Genomic DNA, 21,913 nt, shown 5'->3' on the forward strand with positions numbered 1-21,913 from the left:
GCCGTCTCCTTTGCCAGATACATTTTGAAATAAGCCAATCTAATTTATCGAATGTGGATTTAGGAATATAAAGGTAACATCTGAAATGGATAGAGAAGCTTAGGTAACACGTTCATACGCACACTTTCAATGCGACCTGACAAAGATAAGGAAGCATTGACCATCTGTCCAAATCCTTACTAATATTTTGAATCATGCTTTTGTAATTTACATCATATAGACTGTCTAGCGATGGGGGAATTTGGATGCCAAGGTATTTGATGCCATCTTTGGGCCATTCAAACCCACTCTGGAGTTTGACCACCTGAGTAATTCTTGCCTATGTCCATGGCCATTGTCTTGTCTACGTCAACCTTGTAACCTGAGAAATACCTGAATGTGGAAATAAGGTCCTTTAAGTATGGAATTGTTGTTGCAGGTTCAACCAGATATAAAAGCACATCATCCGCATACAATGAAAATTTAAGTTGTTCTCCATTTATTGTCAGTCCCTTTATGTTTTGTTGTCTCTGATAAGCTGTGCTAGTGGTTAAATACTTATGTCAAACAGTAAGGGTGATAAGGAGCAACCCTGTCTGCAGCCACGTTCGAGGGCAAATCGCTCTGATAGGAATCCATTCACTGTAACGGCAGCTTGTGGATTCGAATATAGAATTTGTATCCACTTTATGAATTTGGGGCCGAATTGAAATCGTTTCAGTGTTTGAAATAGGTTTTGCCAGGATGCTCGATCGAATGCCTTCTGGGCGTCCCCGGGTAATATCATTGCTTCCTCCTCTTTGGCTTTTGGTTACCATATTCAGTAACCTTCTGATATTGTCCCCGTAATATCTTCCTGTGATGAACCCAGTCTGATCAGGGTGGATAATGTTATTGACAATATGCGTAGGTCTGCGTTCAGCAGGGATATGGGCCGATATGACTCACATCTGGTCGAATCCTTGCCTTCCTTATGTATTACATCTATTGTTGTATCCCTCCAGGAGGGGCTACGGTTCAAGGTTGTAACGCATGGTGATAACCTTTTAACAGTAGAGGCGACAGTATGTCTTTAAATGATTTATAAAATTCATTAATATATCCATCCGGTCCAGGGCTCTTGTTATTTTTCAGTTTAGAGATTGCCTGTTGTAGTTCCCATTCCTTCATTGGTTCATCCAGCTCTTCTGCCATAGATTCAGGTAGTTCTTTGAATTTGATGACAGATTGTGTCAATTCTTTGTTTTGTGAGTGTTGGGTTATCAGACTTTAATTTCTGTACTATATTTGATGATTGTTGTTAAGTTTTAAAGCTAACAGTCTACTTGCCCTGTTGCCATTTTCATAATATTTTTGATTAGTAAACCTTAAATTGCTCTCAATCTATCCCAGTAATTAGGCTATCCAGATCTCTACGTGCTTGTTTGAGCTCATTAAGCAGATTTGAGGTTGCTGTTCTTTTATGTTGTCGCTCTAGTTGAAATATTTTGTTTTCCAATTCATGTTGCCTCACTTCCCTCCTCTTTTTTTGCACTTGCAAATGAGATGATGCGACCTCTAATGTATGCCTCGGCACAGTCCCATAGAATGAGAGGTGATATTTCAGGGTAATCACTTAGTTCAGTTGTTATAAATGTAATAAATTCTTTATCGTTTAAAAGTGATGCGTTTAGTTTTCACTGTTTAGTTGTTGACCTGTGCCCTACGTCCCACGATAATGCTAGGGGAGCGTGATCATGTCTTCTGTCCTGTCTAGATCTGCTTTGGGGGTAAAGAAAAGGTTGATTCTAGAATAAGATGAGTGTATGTGTGAATAAAAGGTAAAATCTCTAGCTTTAGGGAATTTGCTTCTCCAAAAATCTACCATCCCTGACTCTCTCGATGGATGTTTCAGTATTTTACTCATTCTAGTTATGGAGTTTTTGAAGCAGGTTGTCCAAAAGATGAGACATGACACAGTCCTCCCAGCAGCAGGATACCACAGCTGTGCTGCAGGATTGTGGCAAAGATTGTAGTGATGAACCGGGCTCATCCTCGTTTGGAGCGTATATGTTCATAAATGAAACTTGAATACCATCAATGGATCCATTTACCAGAATAAATCCCCCCCTCAGAGTCCTTGTGGACTTTAGTTGCTACAGAGTTAACCTGTCTATGTATCAACATTGAGACTCGCCTCTTTGTACCTGACTGATGTGATGAGTGAAATACTTTGTCTGCCCAAGATGTTTTTAGTTTCTCATGTTCTATTTCTGAAAGGTGGGTCTCTGCAAAAGAGCCATCTGTCAGTTGGCTCTTTTTAACTGATTGAGGATTTCCTTCCTCTTCATGGGACTATTGAGGCCCTTGACATTATAGCTTATAACCTTAAGTGATCCCATGACTCAGTGTTAGAATTTGGATAAATACAGAATTTGCCCTCGAGAGGGGAAAATCACAAGTGGGACGTAGTAAACTGCACAGTATCTGTGTGTGTGGTTGTATGAGTGTAGGTGAGTGAATGTGGCATGGTAAGTGTAGTAAATAAAAAAAATAGAAAAGGAGAATAAAGCAGAAAAGGAAAGAACATGTTTACAATTAGAAACAGCAGTATCACCACTATCGTGTTTAGGCATTACCAGAGAACATTTGAGTTGAGATGGAAGAAACAATCTATTTCCCTGTTGCTCTCATTATCACAGTAGGATCTGGGGAACAGAGGGATCTGCAGAAAGAACTGGACAGAAAGTTGGAAAAAACTTGAACTCAACCAACATTAGTGTCCGATCAGTCTTTTGGGACAAGGTCTTTGGCTGCGGGTCAGAACAGGCAGCAGTGTGAACAGTCTTTGAGAGTGCTCGCCTTTGCTTGAATATAAAACCAAACAGAACAACTAGCATTAGTTAGCCACTCGGGCTCCAACAGAACCTCACAGTAAAACATTACAAAAAGATAACACAACCCGACCCTAACGTCTCAGTAACCATGTTAATTGCATATCTTTATAAACTAATGTAGGGATGGGGATTAATAACGGTCCCGGGCTTTCCTCAGGATGTCCATGGCGTCTCCCTCGTTGTGTAATTTGGCGATGATTAAACGCGGCTTGTCTCCCGGTTTTTTTTTCTGCGTTAGGCTGCGGTGTGAGCACTTGACCGCAACGTCTTTGTTCATCTGTAAAAACTTCCCTGAGAAGTTTTGAAACTGCCGTTGGTGAGCTTGATCCCGGCTGCTCCGCGACTCCCGTGATCCGAATATTGCCTCTCCTCATTACTCCCCTCCAAGTCTTCACACTTTTCTTCTAAGTCTTCCACTTGTTTCTTGAGGTCTGTCAATATGTTTTGTGTTGATACCATCTCGTCTGACCACGTTGACAGTTGATCTCTGCGCAGACCGCTGTTGCATTGTTAGTAATTTCAGTTTTCACTGCCGTTATTTCCCTCTTTAGCGACTCAGAGTCGTCTTCCAGGTAACTCTTCAGCTCTTCTCTTATTACAGAGGATATGTCTTCTGTTGAGGAGGAGAGGATATCAGCTTTGACTGATGCGATGTCATGTGGTCATCCTCTCCGCAGGTGTGGGCGAGGAGGTGTTGGACCTTGTGTCGGTCGAGACGTCGCATTTGTATTTTCATAGATTGGACGCCATTCACTTAGATTTGACCTACTTTGACAGTGCTTTGGTTTGTTACGGGTAGTTTTTGAGCGTCTTGGTGCATTTTCAAGTACAAAAGTCGTTTAATTATGAAATTAGTAAGGATTCTGCAGAAGCTTTGAGAAATGCGCCGTACTCCATTGTCGCTCACTTGCGCCCCCCCAGCTTCATGTTTATTGATCTCTGGTGTGTTGATCCATTTCTTGTTGATAGCTGCTAGTTTCTCCAGCAGCTTCTGTGTCTGAAGAATAAAAAGTGAATTAACATCTCTGGTGGTCGTCTTCTCTGTCCAACAGGAGACCAGCCTCTACTGGACCTGGACCTGGACCTGAGCCCAGCTGTGTGTCCTTCAAGAGTGACCGGTCAAATCCTCGTCTCATTGACTTTAAAGGACAACAACCTCCTGCTGTAAAGAGGTGAGCTGTTAATAACATGAAAATATGACTGGTTCATGTTTTATGTTGTTTATTCAGCGAAATTTGTTATTGTCACATGTGAAGCTGCCCAGTATTGTTTATTGTTTATTAGATGGATCCCCATTAGCTGCCGCCTTGGCGACCACTAATCTTCCTGGGGTCCATAGGGTGCATAGTACAGTGTAACATCAATGATGTACCCAGACATCAATACATACAGTCATACCTTCCAATCATAACTGCACTTCACATATAATAAACACTTATAATAAAAACAACAATAACAACAACAATACACATGTACACACGCACACACATCAATTTATACATGCATACTACCACAATATATCAAAAACATCATAATTAATATATATCATGTATTAATGCCCTGCATTTGTAATATATTTTCTGTCACCACTTTCATAATAATCCTAATTGTAATACCAATAATGAATTCCCAGTCATATGTTCAGCTGCCTTGAGTAGTTTTTTAAAAGTTAAATTGTTTTGTGAGTGAGATATATGAGGAGGTAAAGAGTTCCAGGACATTATTGAACGATAGATCACAGAGTGTTTGAGTAGATTAGTTCTCGGAGTTGGAAGTATCAGGTAACCAGATTTCTGGTGTAATGGTTATGTCTGTCTCTAGTCTTCATTAATTGGTTAAAAAAATATGCAGGTGTCTGATTAAATATGATGTTTCTAAAAAAGACCAGAATGTCGTAGCTGAGTTCAACTTCAACTGTGAACCAGGAAAGTCAGAAGTGCATATCAGCTATATTTGTACGTGTTGAGCAGTGAAGTGCCAGTCTGGCAGCTCTGTTTTGAACCAGTTGCAATTTATGTATTTCTTTCTTAGCTGCTGCAGACCATATAACAGAACAGTATTGCAGATGACAGAAAACCAAGGACTGTATTACCTGACTAATCATAGAGGATGACAAATAATGAGAGCATTTTCTAATCGATGCTAGGCCTCTTCCCATTTTGGACACAGTACTATCAATGTGATCAGACCATGACAACTGTTCGTCCAGCATTACATCAAGTAGCTTAGTTTTCTTGACCTGCTCTATTGCCGTACCTGATATTGATAGATGTAGCTGTGGGTCACCAATAAGCATACTTCTCGAGCCAAAAAGAATACATTTTGTTTTAGAGATGTTTAGGACCAGTTTGTTATTTTTCACCCAGCTAGATACTCTCTCTAGATCCTGATTCTCCATGGTTTCTAGTTCATTTATGGTTGAAGCAGTGCTGTACAGAGTTGTATCATTCGCGTACATAACCACAGTGGAATTTTGTATTGCAAGCGGTAGATCGTTTGTGTAAATAGAGTAGAGTAAAGGGCCAAGGCAGCTCCCTTGTGGAACTCCACAGCTAATCTTCTTAGAGTCTGAAAGGCTACCATTAAAAAAGACTCTCTGTGATCTCTCAGATAGATAACTGATCATCCAAGAGAGTGCTGTATGGCTAAATCCATATCTGAATCCGGGTCCTCCTCATTGCACACAGTTGACCAGTTAGTGTTCTTTACGTCCTCCACAAAATGCTCCTTCTGAAAGTGCTTATATGCTCTTTTATATATAATCCTACCAGCTGTTTTGGGAACCTTTGTTTTCCTTTTTAGTGCAATTAAATTGTGATCGCTAAAACCAAGCACAACTGACACTGCTTTAGAGCACTGTTCAGGACTATTAGTAAAAAAGAGATCTATACATTTAGATGATGATCGTCCATTTTTATGTATTTTTGTTGATTCTAGTTGCTAGTGTAATAGTTTTAGTTAGATTACAAGCACTAGCTACAGCAAGAAGCTCTTCTTAAGAGGGCACTGAGATGACCAATCCACATTTAAATCACCAACAAAGTATAATTCACGGTTTTCATCACAAGCTTTATCCAGAGTTCTACAGATACTGTCAAAATATTTCATATCCGCACTCGGCGGTCTGTAACAGCATCCTATAACTAATGGTTTGGTTTGTGGCAGATGAACCTGAACCCACAGTGCCTCCATGTCATGCAACATTAAACAGGACATTTTACAGGAATGTGATTCTGGATATAAAAAGCTACGCCTCCTCCAAATGGATTTTGGTCTTTTCGATATAATGTATATCCATCAATAGCTAATTCTGTATCGTGAGGGGAATAGCGCTAGCATTTCATAACAAAATATTGATGAAATTAACTAGTTTCGTGGCAGATAATGCGTTATAGAGGCTGTGTGTCGCTGCCCCGTCTCTCCCATTATATGGATATATCGCCGCTACACTGGATCTAATTTCATCCGAACGACGCCGAATGACACCAAAGTTATCTGGGTGAGTAAATGACCATATATTTTGCCAGAAATAAGGTCCAGGTTGTAAAAAACAGTAGTTATCCTTTAAGCTGCAAATGTTTAAATGACCGATCAATAAGCCTTTTCCTTGGATACGTATCTTAGAGTCCATAAACAGTTAAAATAAAATCATAAAAACAAATAGTTCTCATACCTGAGAGAACAGAGCCATCTACTCAGCACATTTACTTCTATTTTTCCCAGTCACCGATTTTGGAGTAGAACCAGTCTTCATCTCCTGATGCCAGTTTAACATTTGTCTGATGACTGGTTGAATGTAACTTGGTGATTTTATTCAGGCTAACAGATGCTAGCTGCTAACAAAGAGCTGCTGCTGCTGTGGGCTCGTATTGTACGCAGGCAACACAAGTTCAATGTCCAAACAAAGTTCCTCTTCCTGTTGCAAATCCTGCAGCCTCTCCTGCTCTGGTAAGAAACTACAGGCCCACCAAGGTGCATCATGGTCCTGCACCTACCCTGCTACCTACTGTATATAACCCAGGGTGCCCACAGTGTAGTCTTACTTTGTCGTACATGACCGGGACTTTCCTGTCTGTGGACACTTTCCTGTTGGGTATGTGATACCTCGGCTCCAAGACTTCGAGTAGGTATAGGAACCCCTCGTTCTCACTTACACTGTAGGGCTGGATGTCTTTGCAAATTAAAGAATGAGATGGCGTCTGTTATTTTGGTCGAACGAACCGAATTGCTAGCCAGTGGGGCTTGAAACAAAGTTGGGATACGGCTACTTTGCTCACCAGTCATTGTGTTAGCAGCAGCTGCTCCGCTGGTGCTGACCGCTGGAGCCGAGGGGACCTCTCTGTCACATTAACGCCATGTCGCCGCTTCAGGTGAGAGCTTAGATTGGTTGTGCTCCCTGTGTGTTTAATCGCGGCACGGCACATTTTACAGATGGCATTAGTTTTCTCAAGCTGACCATCTCTTTTATAAAAGCTGAAGTGTCCCCAAACACCAGACTTGTAAGTGACCGGCGAGTGTATCTCTTCTTCATCCGTGCTTACTTTCTCTCTGACCGCCTCTGATTTCAAGCCTGCTGTTCATCCGGATTTTTAACCGATGCACACTTTTGTCATCAATGCAACCGCATCTTAAATGTTCATACCGATGTACCGATACGAATCGGTGAATCTTACCATCCCTAGTGTACACCTGTGTCTCATGAGTTCATCACAGCAGTACGACGGTGCACACAGTGAACAATTACTTTTAACCTCTTCGTCATGTTTGACTTCATATCGTGTTTGTTTGTGAAACGTGCAGTAAAACAGTTTGTCGTTGATCTGAGCTCAGTCTCAGTCTCTGACAGTTTGTGTTAGCAGCCGACTCCTCCTGTCTTTTCTTAAAGTGTCCTCAACTGTTAAATCAGCTGCTGTAGTTGATGAGAAGTTCAGACTTTGCTTTCAAACACCTGTTTGCAGCGAGCGCCCATGTTTTTCCAGTGTTTTCCCCTCACTGTTCGTTGGTGCATCCGTTTTGCTCCTGCATGTCTCACCTGTTCTCCTCGTGTCTCCCTGGTTTGTTTAGTTTTACACTTGTGCATTTCTGTTTTGTTTTGACTGCTTTGCCTTTGGATATTTCTCTGCCTGCCTTTGTTCACTTGCCTTCCTGATACTGTGTCATCCACCCCTGCTGATGCCCAGGCAGACCTCCACTGGTTTCTGGCGCCCTCCTGACCTGCTTTGCCTTTTGCCTCAGCTTCCTTGTTGCCCCCTGGACCTGCTTTGCTCTCCAGACATGGTTTGCCCTTCAGCTCTGCCTCCTGGTTGCTCAATGCCCACCCCCGGTGCCTTTCACCCAAAAATCCCCACTTGGCAGTTTTTGTCTTCTAGTTTCTCCTCACAGGGTGTTGGGGTTTCTATCTATTTGTTTTCTCCAGTGAATGCAGTCGATTCTGTAGGTTCCAGTGTGGCCGTTGTGTCGATAATCACCCAAAAGCAACGCACGAAAAAGTCAATAAGTAACTTTCGGGTCACACAAATCAGACAAATTAAATATCAAACTCAAGTTTGGCCTGAGGCCCTTTTTTATTTCATGTCCTGTTTTTGATCTGAGAATGAAATCAAAGGTACGAAAAACAAACCGGAATTTGTTTTTTTGGTATCAGATTCATAAACAAATAAATAAATAATGAATCATTTCTTCATTCTCCAATGTTGGAATCTCAATTGAATACAAGTTTATTGAGACTCTTCACCACTTTGCACTGAACAGTTAGCATCCAACTAGCTTGTGTTAGCTGTGTGTTGCTGTCCACAGTATTATAGGGGTCAAGAGCTGGAGGGACTAAACCAGACAAGCTGCTGAACCAACCCAGTAAACTGACTGACTGTTGAGTCACAGTGGGATCAGCAGCACGACCAACACTTTGATGTCAGGGGAAACCATCTGATTCAATGATGTCATCAACACTTTAACTCAAAGGACCTTCAGCTTGTGTTTGTCTCTGAGTGGACAGACATAATGTGGCTGATTCTTCATGATTCCTCCACAGAGTCGACCAGGAGAGCTCAGAGGTTCCCAGAGGTCCGTCTGCCCAGCAGCATCAAACACACCTGGACTCCATATTTATGGTCTGTACATGAACAACAACTACTTTTACATCCAGTCTGTTCACAATAATCTCCATGCTGCGCTTTACAGACCAGTGGTGAATCTGTCCAACATGGATCTGATGTTTGGCTCCATGATGTTAAATGTTCTCATTCACATAATATTCTGTTCCAGCTGCTGGAGGAGAACATTGTCACTTTTGTGAAGAACGAGCTGAAGAAGGTCCAGAAGGTTCTGACTTCAGATCGCTCAGAATGCTTAGAGAGTCAGAGGGAGGATGAGGAGGTGTTGGATGGTGAGGATGAAGAGCAGAGGAGGAGCAGCAGAGAGGCATTTCTGAAGATCACACTTCACTTCCTGAGGAGAATGAAGCAGGAGGAGCTGGCTGACTGTCTGCAGAGCAGTAAGAGGATTTCTCTAAAGATTTAACATGATGGATCAATGAGACGTTTACTGAAGTCTGATGATGATGATGATGATGATGGGAAATCTGTTTATATATGCAATCTTTAGGGGAAGGAAATTGTCTTATTGTCTTTATAAATAACTTAATGATCTTTTTTGTTGTGTGTTTATTCAGGAGTTTATCAGCGTAAACTCAAATCTAACCTTCAGAAGAAGTTCCAGTGTGTGTTTGAGGGGATCGCTAAAGCAGGAAACCCAACCCTTCTGAATCAGATCTACACAGAGCTCTACATCACAGAGGGAGGGACTGCAGAGGTCAATGATGAACATGAGGTCAGACAGATTGAAGCAGCATCCAGGAAACCAGACAGACCAGAAACAACAGTCAGACAAGAAGACATCTTTAAAGCCTCACCTGGAAGAGATGAACCAATCAGAACAGTGATGACAAAGGGAGTGGCTGGCATCGGCAAAACAGTCTTAACACAGAAGTTCACTCTGGACTGGGCTGAAGACAAAGCCAACCAGGACATACAGTTCACATTTCCATTCACCTTCAGAGAGCTGAATGTGCTGAAAGAGAAAAAGTTCAGCTTGGTGGAGCTTGTTCATCACTTCTTCTCTGAAACCAAAGAAATCTGCAGCTTTGAAGAGTTCCAGGTTGTGTTCATCTTTGACGGTCTGGATGAGTGTCGACTTCCTCTGGACTTCCACAAAACTGAGATCCTGACTGATGTTACAGCGTCCACCTCAGTGGATGTGCTGCTGACAAACCTCATCAGGGGGAAACTGCTTCCCTCTGCTCGCCTCTGGATAACCACACGACCTGCAGCAGCCAATCAGATCCCTCCTGAGTGTGTTGACATGGTGACAGAGGTCAGAGGGTTCACTGACCCACAGAAGGAGGAGTACTTCAGGAAGAGATTCAGAGATGAGGAGCAGGCCAGCAGAATCATCTCCCACATCAAGACATCACGAAGCCTCCACATCATGTGCCACATCCCAGTCTTCTGCTGGATCACTGCTACAGTTCTGGAGAAAGTGTTGAAGACCAGAGAGGGAGGAGAGCTGCCCAAGACCCTGACTGAGATGTACATCCACTTCCTGGTGGTTCAGGCCAAACGGAAGAACACCAAGTATGATGGAGGAGCTGAGACAGATCCACACTGGACTCCAGAGAGCAGGAAGATGATTGAGTCTCTGGGAAAACTGGCTTTTGAGCAGCTGCAGAGCGGCAACCTGATCTTCTATGAATCAGACCTGACAGAGTGTGGCATCGATATCAGAGCAGCCTCAGTGTACTCAGGAGTGTTCACACAGATCTTTAAAGAGGAGAGTGGACTGTACCAGGACAAGGTGTTCTGCTTCGTCCATCTGAGTGTTCAGGAATTTCTGGCTGCTCTTCATGTCCATCTGACATTCATCAACTCTGGCGTCAATCTGCTGGCAACAGAACAAACAACATCTCAGACATCTAACAGAAGAAAAGACTTCTACCAGAGTGCTGTGGACAAGGCCTTACAGAGTCCAAATGGACACCTGGACTTGTTCCTCCGCTTCCTCCTGGGTCTTTCACTGCAGACCAATCAGACTCTCCTCCGAGGTCTGCAGACACAGACAGGAAGTGGCTCACAGACCGATCAGGAAACAGTCGGTTACATCAAGAAGAAGTTCGAAGGGACTCTGTCTGCAGAGAGAAGCATCAATCTGTTCCACTGCCTGAATGAACTGAACGATCGTTCTCTAGTGGAGGAGATCCAACAGTACCTGAGTTCAGGAAGTCTCTCCATGTATAAACTGTCTCCTGCTCAGTGGTCAGCTCTGGTCTTCATCTTACTGTCATCAGAAAAAGATGTGGACGTGTTTGACCTGAATAAATACTCTGCTTCAGAGGAGGCTCTTCTGAGGCTGCTGCCAGTGGTCAAAGCCTCCAACAAAGCTCTGTAAGTGTGGAGAAGTTTCTTCAGAATGCAGTAAATGTGCTGTTATTGACCCAAATAGAAATAATTTTCTTGTTCTGCTCATTATTCTTTATCCAGACTGAGTGGCTGTAAGCTCTCAGAGAGAAGCTGTGAAGCTCTGTCCTCAGTTCTCAGCTCCCAGTCCTCTAGTCTGAGAGAGCTGGACCTGAGTTACAACAACCTGCAGGATTCAGGAGTGGAGGAGCTGTTGGCTGGACTGAAGAGTCCACACTGCAATCTGGAAAGTTTGAGGTCAGATCATGTTGCTGTTTGTTGTGAAATCATTTATATATTTCTGGTAGATTGTTTTGCTATCAAACTTGTTTTCTTTCAATGTACCTTTCATTAATTCAGCTCCTGCACAACAAGAACAATGAGGATGGAGAACCTCACTTATGTTTGACATCATATGACTTTGATCCCTGGATGTCTGTTTATTCTCAATTCAATCTTCATTCATTGTCACGACAACATAACATACTTTGAACTGAACAGCACTGGAGCAAGAGATTATATATACCAGTCATTCCCAGAGAGGATTTTATTTGAGTTGCCAAATATATTTGCAGACTTTCGTTCATAGTCTTTAATTTAAGATCTCTATCTGCAGTACACCTTTGAGCCACATGGGGGGACTTGTTGGTATCCAGTGCTTGATTTGTAAATCAGGAGGTCTCGAGCACAGAGACGGTCCTACTCTGGTGGGTCCATCCTGTGGACTGCTACAATGGTGGGGAGAAATGGACTTTAGGCCTAATGTTTTATTTACAACCACCGGAAGAAAAGTTTGAGAAACCCTGATGCTGCATCAGCAAAACTCAACATTTACCATGTTTTCTGTCTTCTTTTTTTTCTCTCCAGACTGAGTGGCTGTGACCTCTCAGAGAGAAGCTGTGAAGCTCTGTCCTCAGTTCTCAGCTCCCAGTCCTCTAGTCTGAGAGAGCTGGACCTGAGTAACAACAACCTGCAGGATTCAGGAGTGAAGCTACTTTCTGCTGAACTGGAGAGTTCACACTGTGTCCTTGAAACTCTCGGGTCAGGATTCATTATTTTATTTCATTATTTCATGTAACATTACAATTGGAGCAGGTCTTGATCATACTCTTAATATTATTCAATTTATTTAAGAGACTCAACATTTCCAAACAAAATAGATAAAAATAGTAAAATATACAACAAGATAAATAGACACAAGATTCAAGTATGTAGGTAATATGTACACAAGTGAGTATGTGTGTGAGGGGTGGTAGTGGAGGGTTATTGCACTGGTGTGAAGTCTTTAGAGAGTGAGGGGTGAAGGGGGGGTTGTGCATTTCACTGCCTGTGGGAAGAAACTGTTCTTCAGTCTGTTTGTTCTAGATCTGATGGATCTATATCTCTTCCCAGAGGGCAGGGGGGAGAACAGGTAATGTCCAGGGTGAGTGGGGTCCTTAACAATACAGCTGGCCTTCTTTTGGAGTCGGCCAGTGTAAATGTCTCTGAGAGGGGGTAGTGTCGTCCCGATGACACGCTCCGCTGCCCTCACCACCCGCTGCAGGTCCTTCCTGTCCTGTGTTGTGCAGCTGGAGAACCACACCGTGCAGCAGTAGGTCAGGAGGCTTTCTATCGCTGACCGATAGAAGTTGGTCAGCAGGTGGTGAGGGAGGTGAGCGTGCTTCAGCTTCTGTAGGTGTGAAAGTTACAAAGGTGGAATGGGGGGACAGTTTCATTCCACCTCTGATCCTCCAACAGAGGTAGTTACACAGCCAAAACACAGGCGAGACGACCTGCGTGGACAGGAGTGTGATGTTCTGATAGTGTTCACAGTCTGACAACTTAACAGATCCTTCACTCATCAAAGTAACAATACAAAACCAATGACACCACTAATCTATTTATATATATATAAAATGTGGGTCTGTCAGTCTATTCTGCACTTTGGTCCCGACTTACATATGTCAACAACCATTGGATGGATTGCCATGAGGTTTGGTTTAGACATTCATGCTCCCCTCAGGATGAACTGTAATTACTTTGGTGATCCTCCATCATCAGGTCATCATTTTAATCTGTACAATATGTTGGTTCATGACCAAATATTTGCAAAACTAATGGCATTTCCATCATCTTCAGTTATACTCTGTGTTTAGTGCTGATTAGTAAATTAGTGAAAACTAAGATGATGAATATAATAAACGTTAAACCCTTAAACACAGATGTGCACTGAATCATCAGGACCCTCAGCTGATCTGTGATGTGTGTTGTTTTGTGTGTCTGCAGGCTGTCAGGCTGTCTGATCACAGAGGAAGGCTGTACTTCTCTGGCCTCAGCTCTGGACTCCAACCCCTCCCATCTGAGAGAGCTGGACCTGAGCTACAATCATCCAGGAGACTCAGGAGTGAAGCTGCTGTCTGCTCGACTGGAGGATCCAGGCTGGAGACTGGACACTCTCAGGTATGAAGAGTCCTGCTGCAGCCACAGACAGTCAGTGTGAGACTCTGTATCTCCACTGTAGATGGTTCAGTGTCGGGAGGTCTGCTTCGTTTACTCCACCTCCAGTTGTTCAGTTCAGTTCAGGAGAAAAGGCAGCATGGCACGAAGCCAAGAGTTACAAGTGAAGAGAGGAAGATGAGAAGAAGAGATGAAGATCAGCGACCAGGAGAGTCTTGGCACAAACACTAAAGTTACACCTCTTTTTTCAGACTAGTTTGGTGCCTGTTCAAAATGTGCCTGTTTGACTTGTTGGCCTCTGGTTTTGCTGCTTGATGAACCGTCATCCAAACTCCTTCACACTCCACACTAATTGCAGAGGGTTATCAAAACATTAACATTAAATCTAATTTACACCACGTCACTGCTGTGTTATGATATTAATAATAACAATAGACCCTCTGTGTCAGACGTCTGATCAGAAAATACTGAACCTCAAATTCAAAAGATTTCTGTGACACATAAATGAATTGAATCACTGAATGTCATAGAAACTCTTTCCCTGAACTGGAGAATCAGTGTTTCTGCCAAAGTGCTTGACTTTGAACTTAAAATGGTTCTGACATGGATCTTTATCAACACTGGAGTAACTGCATCCTAGATCATCACTGACAGTGTGTCTGTGCCTCAGTGTGAAACATTTACAGACTGTAACAACTGTCTGTGGCGTCAGTTTAAAGTGAACAGAAGATATAAAACAGTCCAATAACAACGTTAGATGACACTAGGGCATTGACGAATACTGCATTTTAGTATTCGACGAATACTTCCCAAAAGTCGACTAATAGTCAAATATTCGCCTTTTTTTTTTGTTTTTTTGTTCGTTTGTTTTTTTAATCCATGCGGCAGCGCTGCTGCCAGACCTAACCCTCCTCACTGAGTTTGCCTCTCTTAATGACCATGAAAACACATAAATACCGTTTTTACAACCTGGACCTTATTTCTAGCATAAAATACGATCATTTACTCACCCAGATAACTTTGGTGTCATTTGGTGTCTTTCGGACGAAATTAGATCCAGTGGATCGCCGCTATATCCATATAATGCGAGTGATCGGGGCACCGAAGCGCAGCCTCTATGAGCATTATCTGCCATGAAACTAGTTCATTTCACCAATATTTTGTTATGATACACTCGTGCTATTCCCCTCTGAGTCCGCCTCTTGCCTGTTATCAACATCTGGGGTCTGTAGGTTGATCTACTACCTCTGACCTGGAAGATGTCGTCTCTGAGCTGCGCGCGCACCCGTGACAGCCCGGCTTGTTTACCTGTAGCTGCTACTGCTAGTTTGACCCCGGATGTTGATAACAGACGAGCCCGGACTCAGAGGGGAATAGCACAAGGGTATCATGACAAAATATTGCTGAAATGAACTAGTTTTGTGGCAGATAATGTGTTATATAGAGGCTGTGTGTCGGTGCCCCGTCACTCGCATTATATGGACATATCGGCGCTACACTGGATCTAATTTCGTCCGAACGACTTCAAATGACACCAAAGTTATCTGGGTGAGTAAATGATCATATTTTATGCTAGAAATAAGGTCCAGGTTGTAAAAAACGGTAGTTATCCTTTAAGATCAACATTGCATGTAAATTGTGAAAACAAATGTAGCAATCTCGCTATTAAACATAAAAATGTCCACAGGTTACATAAAGTTTACAGACGTTGTTTATTGAAATAACACATTTTATCCAAATTGATATTCAGAATTAACAGAAAATATAGGCTTTAAATGTGTTAAACAAAACTTAGCCTACTCACCACCACTGTGCAACGTCATAACGAAAAGTGCAAAAAAAAAAGCAACATACTGTAATCCAGTGGGCTATCAGCCTGTGCCTGCTTAACAGTTATTCGCTCTCGTCAAAGTCCTCCTCTTTAATAATCCAATTCTTGCGCTCCTGGTTTGCGTTCAAGAAAACAAGGGCATCCACATGAGCTGGGTGCAAACTTGCTCTCTGACGGGTAATTGTGTTCCCAGCCAGGGAGAAAACTCTCTCACTTGGGGTGCTTGTAGCGGGGACAGCCAGGCAGGTTCTGGCCAGCTTTGCCAGGCGGGGGAACTGCTTCTCCTTGCGGGCCCACCACTCCAGGGGGTTGCTCGTGGTGATGCGGGGCAGATGGAAATATTCTTCAACATCCTCTGGACAGGTGCTGCCAGCCCTTTTTTTTTTTACTGGTGTAGTGAGGCCCAAACAGTTCGTCGTAATCACTTTCCAGTCTTGTTTTTTTACTCCCGGGCTCCTCTCCGATTTTGCCCACGTCGCTGTCTGCTGTGGCGTCATCGGCACCTGCAAATAAAATCACAGCCAGAGTGCCGGTCGTGTTTGAGTCCAGGGTTTCAGTGAATTTAAGTTTAGCTATTTTCAATTTTGCAAATATATTAAAGCACAGACGTGACCTCACATACGCACGCACACCACAGTATCTCTCTCTCTCTCAAATTAATAAATAATATTTACCTGTAGCTACAGGTACATCTCGCAGTAGCAGAATCAGGTGGCTTTTAACCTCCGCTCTGGTGTTCTCTGGAAGGAATCAGAGATCTTTAAATCTGGGATCCAGGATGCAGGCAGTGATAGGAACCGATCCCGCCAAGTCGTCCTCAGTGTCCAACTTGAACCTGGTTTTCAGCTGTTTTAGTACCGTGTTCTTAAAGTTGCGAGTTGCTGTTACATCCGACTCTTCAACTTTAAGCACCACATTCACCAGATTGAGGATAACGGGGTAGATAAATGAGAGCCCGACGTGCATTTCCCCACACATGATCGTAGTTGCCTTTGCCAGCGGTCTCAGCACAGGCAGTAGCTGCTGGATTAGTTCCCATTGCGAGGCTCTCATTGACGGGGCTTTTCTGGCGGTGGATTTAGTGACAGTCTCATCTTGGAGTACGGCTTGGACAGGGATGCGCTGCTCGTTAAGTCGCTCCAGCATTGTAAAGGTAGAATTCCAGCGTCGTTCTGGAGCCTTTTCTCTTTCATATTAAGCTGGGCCTGTCGCTGCGTCAGAGCACTCGTTGCCACAGCCGAGTGGCGAAAGTGGCTGACCACACGCCTCGCCGCATCTGTGGTTTTTGCCACTTCAGCTAAATCCAGCCCCGCCTTTATCGCCAACTGTAATGTGTGTCCAGTGCAGCCGAGGTCGTGGTTGAAATCTTCACACAGACTCATCGCCAGTGTCATGCTGCTAGCATTGTCATGTATAACGTAGAACACCGTCAGGCCCCACTGACTGATGTGATGTATGCCTCCATGGTTGGAGATGTCCATAGGTCCGTAGTGAGTGAAACACTCTGATCTTTCATTTCAGTTGCTAATTTCGCTTGCAATTCATCATACTGGTGTGTGATGTTGCTCCACAGTGTCCTATGGGACGGGATAACGTAACCCGGCTCGAAAAAATGGATAATGTCCTTAAAGCCATTTCCAGACACCGCAGCAAGCGGTCGCATATCCTTCACGATGAAATTCACCAACAGACCAGTTATTTTCCTTCTTCTTTGGTCGGATATCTGGCGTGTGGAGAAGTCTCTCATTGTTGTCTGTTGTTGGTGCTTCTCTCCGCTAACGTTGCCGCTGCTGCCGCTAGCCCCGGCCGGGTGTAGCTTCAAATGGTTATGCATTGTAGACGTACTGCCATGGTACTTTAGAGTAGCCTTACATATATTGCAGCTAACGGTTTATCTGTTTTGGTAAAGTATTTCCAGACCTTGGACACTTGCAGGCGAGTATTGAGAGCCGCCTCAGCCATTTTACTTTCAGTCTCCTTTCTCTTTTTTTTCGTCTCCTGTCTGCTGCTTGGCGCCATTTTCCTTGGCGTGTTGACATCACTCACATGCACACGCACACGCACGCACACACACACACTGCACTAGTCTCACATGCCCCCAGCTGCATATCTGCGGTACCGCTTTATTACAGCACCGGGCTTTTGAAAAAAAAAAAAAACAAGGAAAAGACGAATACTCGACTATCACGCACAGCGTCGAATAGTGGTTTTGATAGTCAAATATTCGAATATTCGATTATTCGGTGAAACCCCTAGATGACACGAGGTGGAACATTCCCGTCACATCACCATAACAGCAGCAGTGCATAGATGAATTTAAGATGGGTCAGTGGTGCCGTCTTGGCTCCTGTCATGAGGAAACTGCTGCTCCAGCTGAGTTTGGGCTGTTTTGGGTAGTTCTCATTATAACAGCCTGCAGGGGCAGGAAAGCTTCGGTGTTTTGCACGTCACCAAAATCAAATGACAAAAGAAAAGAAAACATTCAGTGATCAATCATCTGCTCCATTGATTAACATGATATGTGACCTGTGCAGAGCTGCAGCTCTCTACAGTAGCTGGTGGACCTCTGGTTTAATGCTGTTGTAATGTACTTCAGCCCGGCTCGTAGCTGCTGACTCAGCTTCACTTTCAGCTGTTCTGGACTCGTGTTCAGGTTCTGCTGGTGGAAATCCAGTGTTTCCTGATTTTGCTGCTTCAAAATAAAAGCTTTCAAATAACTAACGGGGGGTGGGGGGGACAAATAAAAAACAAAGATCTGAAAAAGAACATGATGGATCACCATGCTTCTACAGTTTGATCCTTTTTTAATGTCAGTGTGACGGTCCTGGTCCTGTCGTTTTTATGTATTCAGTCCATTTCTCCCACTTCCGGCAGCATTGATCCTCTTGAGTCCTTATTTTATAAGTCAGTTGTTCCATAATATGTATTTCGTCCATAACTTCCATCCAGTCTTCCTGTGACGGGGTCTGTCTTGTACCATTTTCTTGTAATTGCCTTTTTACAGGCTGCTAACATAATTTTCAATATGTATCTATCATCTTTCAACACAACGTTTCCCGTAATGACGCCAAGATATAATAATGTACAAGACTTGGATACACCATAACCCAAAACTCTGCCCATAACTAAATGAACATCTTCCCAAAATTTTGGGATCTTAGGCCAGAACACGTGTGAATGGTTCACATTTACATCTCCACAGCTTCTCCAACACGGCTGATTTTTCTAAATTCTTCCATTTGGCTACATAATCTTTGTCACACCAACAGATTACATGTCTAACTTGTGCAGCATGAAAATATCCCTGAAGGTTTGGCTGTGCCAAACCCCCCTTATCCTTTCCAATCTGTAATGTTTCAGATTTGATTCTCGGTCTGTGACCATTCCATATAAACCTGGAAATGGTTTTGTCCCACAGTCTGAATTGTTTTTCGGGTATCTCAATGGGTAGTGACTGAAACAGGTAAAGAAGTCGGGGTAGAACGCTCATTTTTATGGTCTCTATTCGTGAACCGATGTCTGATGGAAGGATAGCCCACCTGTCCAAGTTGCTCTTAATTTCCTTCTCCAGTTTGACGTAATTAGCTTCAAATAAATCATCAGTGTTTTGTGTTGAAGTGACCCCAAGATATTTCATTGTTGTTGCTCTCCAGTTCAGATTGTGTTTTTGTTGTATGATTTTGGATGGGGAGTAGTTGAATGTTAGGATCTGAGTTTTGGTCGATTTAAGCTTGTATCCAGAACAAAAGCCAAACATCTCTGGTTGGTTGATTAGTATGGGGATGCATGTGTCTGGGTCCTCTAAAAAACAGACCACATCACCAGCAAAAAGTCCAATGGTGTGTTCCTCTCCCCCGACCTCTACTCCTTTAAGATCTCAGGGGCTCTATGAAGACTGCAAACAAGGTTGGAGAGAGACAGCAGCCCTGTCTAGTAGATGGTCCTGAAGCTGTGCTCTCAGTCAGACTGCCGTTTATTCTTATCCTTGCGGTCGGGTTTTGGTAAAGTGTTTTAATACGTCTGACAGCTTTGTCATTAAGTCCGAGTTTTTCAAGTACCTGATATAGAAAAGTCCAACTTACGCTATCAGAAGCCTTTTCTGCATCGAGGCTTATTAAGGCTGCACAGTTCTTCTTTTTTAGAATATGATTAATAACATGTAGAGTTCTCCTCATGTTGTCTTGGGCTTGTTGTCCCTTAATAAAGCAGCAGAAACACAGCGAGAACAAAAAGCAGACTGTGCAGGTGAGATTCAGAAAAGCCCGGGAAGCTTCAAACAGGAATCTGACCTCAAAAGTTCTGACGTCCAAATCCAAAAGTCCTGTAATATACAAACATGAGCACAAGCTGACATTGGATCAGACAGCAAGCGTAAGGTCGCCCACAGGAAACAGCAGCAACATCCAATAACATAAAGATGAAGTCATGAATCCAAAAAGAGGTTTGTGTGTGTCCTCACATGTTGTCGTCCTCTTTCACACACACCAACATCCTGTGGCTCTCAGTGTGTGAGGAGAGTGGCAGAGGTGAAGAGGTTCAGGAGAACAGGGAGAAGCAGGCCTGATGGACATATTGTGTTTCTGTGTATGAGTCATGTCATGTCCATGTCTGCATGCTGAAAGAGGATGTGCTGCTCTGACCCCCCTCCTCCTTTCAGGGTGGAGCCTGCTGGAGTCCGATGGTTGACACCAGGTCTGAGGAAGTGTGAGTGTGTTTTTACTTTGATTCAGCTGCACACTGTGACATCACTCAGTCACATCTGTGATGTCATCACCACACTGATGATACATTAATAACTGCAGCTGTGTTGTGTCTTTTTCTCTCCATCAGATTCCTGTGAGCTCACAGTCGACACAAACACAGTCAGCAGACGCATCAAACTGTCTGACAACAACAGGAAGATGACACGTGTGGAGGAGGATCAGTCATATCCTGATCATCCAGAGAGGTTTGAGTCTCCTCAGCTGCTGTGTAGAACTGGTCTGACTGGTCGCTGTTACTGGGAGGTCGAGTGGAGAGGAAATGTTTCTATATCAGTGAGTTACAGAAGAATCAGAAGGAGAGGAGGCAAAGACTGTTTGTTTGGATGGAATGATCAGTCCTGGAGTCTGGAGTGCTTTGATGGTCGTTACTCTGTCTGGCACAATAACAGAAGAACAGACATCTCCTCCTCCTCCTCCTCCTCCTCCTCCTCTGGTAGAGTAGCAGTGTATGTGGACTGTCCTGCTGGCACTCTGTCCTTCTACAGAGTCTCCTCTGACTCACTGATCCGCCTCCACACCTTCAGCACCACATTCACTGAACCTCTTTATCCTGGATTTGGGCTCTGGTGGTCCAGTTCTGGTTCCTCCTCAGTGTGTCTGTGTGGTGTTTAGTCTGCAGAGTCTCCTCCTGTCACAGAAACATTGTCAGTGCTGAACAGTTGAGTCTGTACAGGATCACAGTCACATCAATCTTTCAGCTTCTTGTAATAAATTCATCAGTGAACTTTGTACAAAATGATTCAAACTGATTGTAAAGATTGATGGTTTCCTCCTCATCAATGATTCTGTTCTGCACATTAAAACTGAGACATCACTTCACTTTGTTCTGCACTTGTTGTATTTGACAGTCGTCAGCATGAAGCTGGTGACTCACAGAAGGACTTTAACAGGCAGCCGCTGTAAAGACTTTAAAACAGGCGTAACGTGCGTCTCCTTCTGGTCTGAGTCAGCAGTCGTGCAGCAGGATGTTGAATTAGCTGCTTTCATCATGTTTCTGTGTGAGTGTTACGTGTTAGCTAGCTACAGACTGCAGCTAATGTTAGCTAGCTACACACTGAATGTTGGCTAGCTACACATTGTAAGCTAGGTGTAGAGCAGAGACACTGTGAGCTAGGTGTAGAGCAGAGGCATTGTTAGCAAGGTGTAGAGTGGCAACATTGTTAGCTAGGTGTGGAGTATAGAAACTGTTAGCTAGGTGTAGAGCAGAGGCACTGTTAGCTAGGTGTAGAGTGGCAACATTGTTAGCTAGGTGTGGAGTAGAGAAACTGTTAGCTAGGTGTAGAGCAGAGGCACTGTTAGCTAGGTGTAGAGCAGAAGCACTGTTAGCTAGGTGTAGAGTGACAACATTGTTAGCTAGGTGTAGAGTATAGAAACTGTTAGCTAGGTGTAGAGTGGCAACATTGTTAGCTAGGTGTGGAGTAGAGAAACTGTTAGCTAGGTGTAGAGCAGAGGCACTGTTAGCTAGGTGTAGAGTGGCAACATTGTTAGCTAGGTGTGGAGTAGAGAAACTGTTAGCTAGGTGTAGAGCAGAGGCACTGTTAGCTAGGTGTAGAGCAGAAGCACTGTTAGCTAGGTGTA

General features: G+C 43.5%; 1 protein-coding gene across 1 annotated transcript in view; it reads left to right on the top strand.

Annotated features, from left to right (window-relative positions):
• LOC311253452 (uncharacterized protein) overlaps positions 1-21,396 on the top strand; it is a 298,131-nt gene extending 276,735 nt beyond the window's left edge. The window contains exons 20-24 of the mRNA XM_084347438.1: positions 11,390-11,563; positions 12,173-12,346; positions 13,571-13,744; positions 20,230-20,276; positions 20,403-21,396. Coding sequence (XP_084203564.1) covers positions 11,390-11,563; positions 12,173-12,346; positions 13,571-13,744; positions 20,230-20,276; positions 20,403-20,947 — 1,114 coding nt within the window. The 3' untranslated portion in view covers positions 20,948-21,396. The remainder of the gene's footprint in view (positions 1-11,389; positions 11,564-12,172; positions 12,347-13,570; positions 13,745-20,229; positions 20,277-20,402) is intronic.
• The last annotated feature ends 517 nt before the right edge of the window (positions 21,397-21,913 follow it).

This window comes from Pagrus pagrus (genome assembly GCF_965226575.1).
Source record: "Pagrus pagrus genome assembly, chromosome: 24".
In the NCBI taxonomy this organism is placed as follows: Eukaryota; Metazoa; Chordata; class Actinopteri; order Spariformes; family Sparidae; genus Pagrus; species Pagrus pagrus.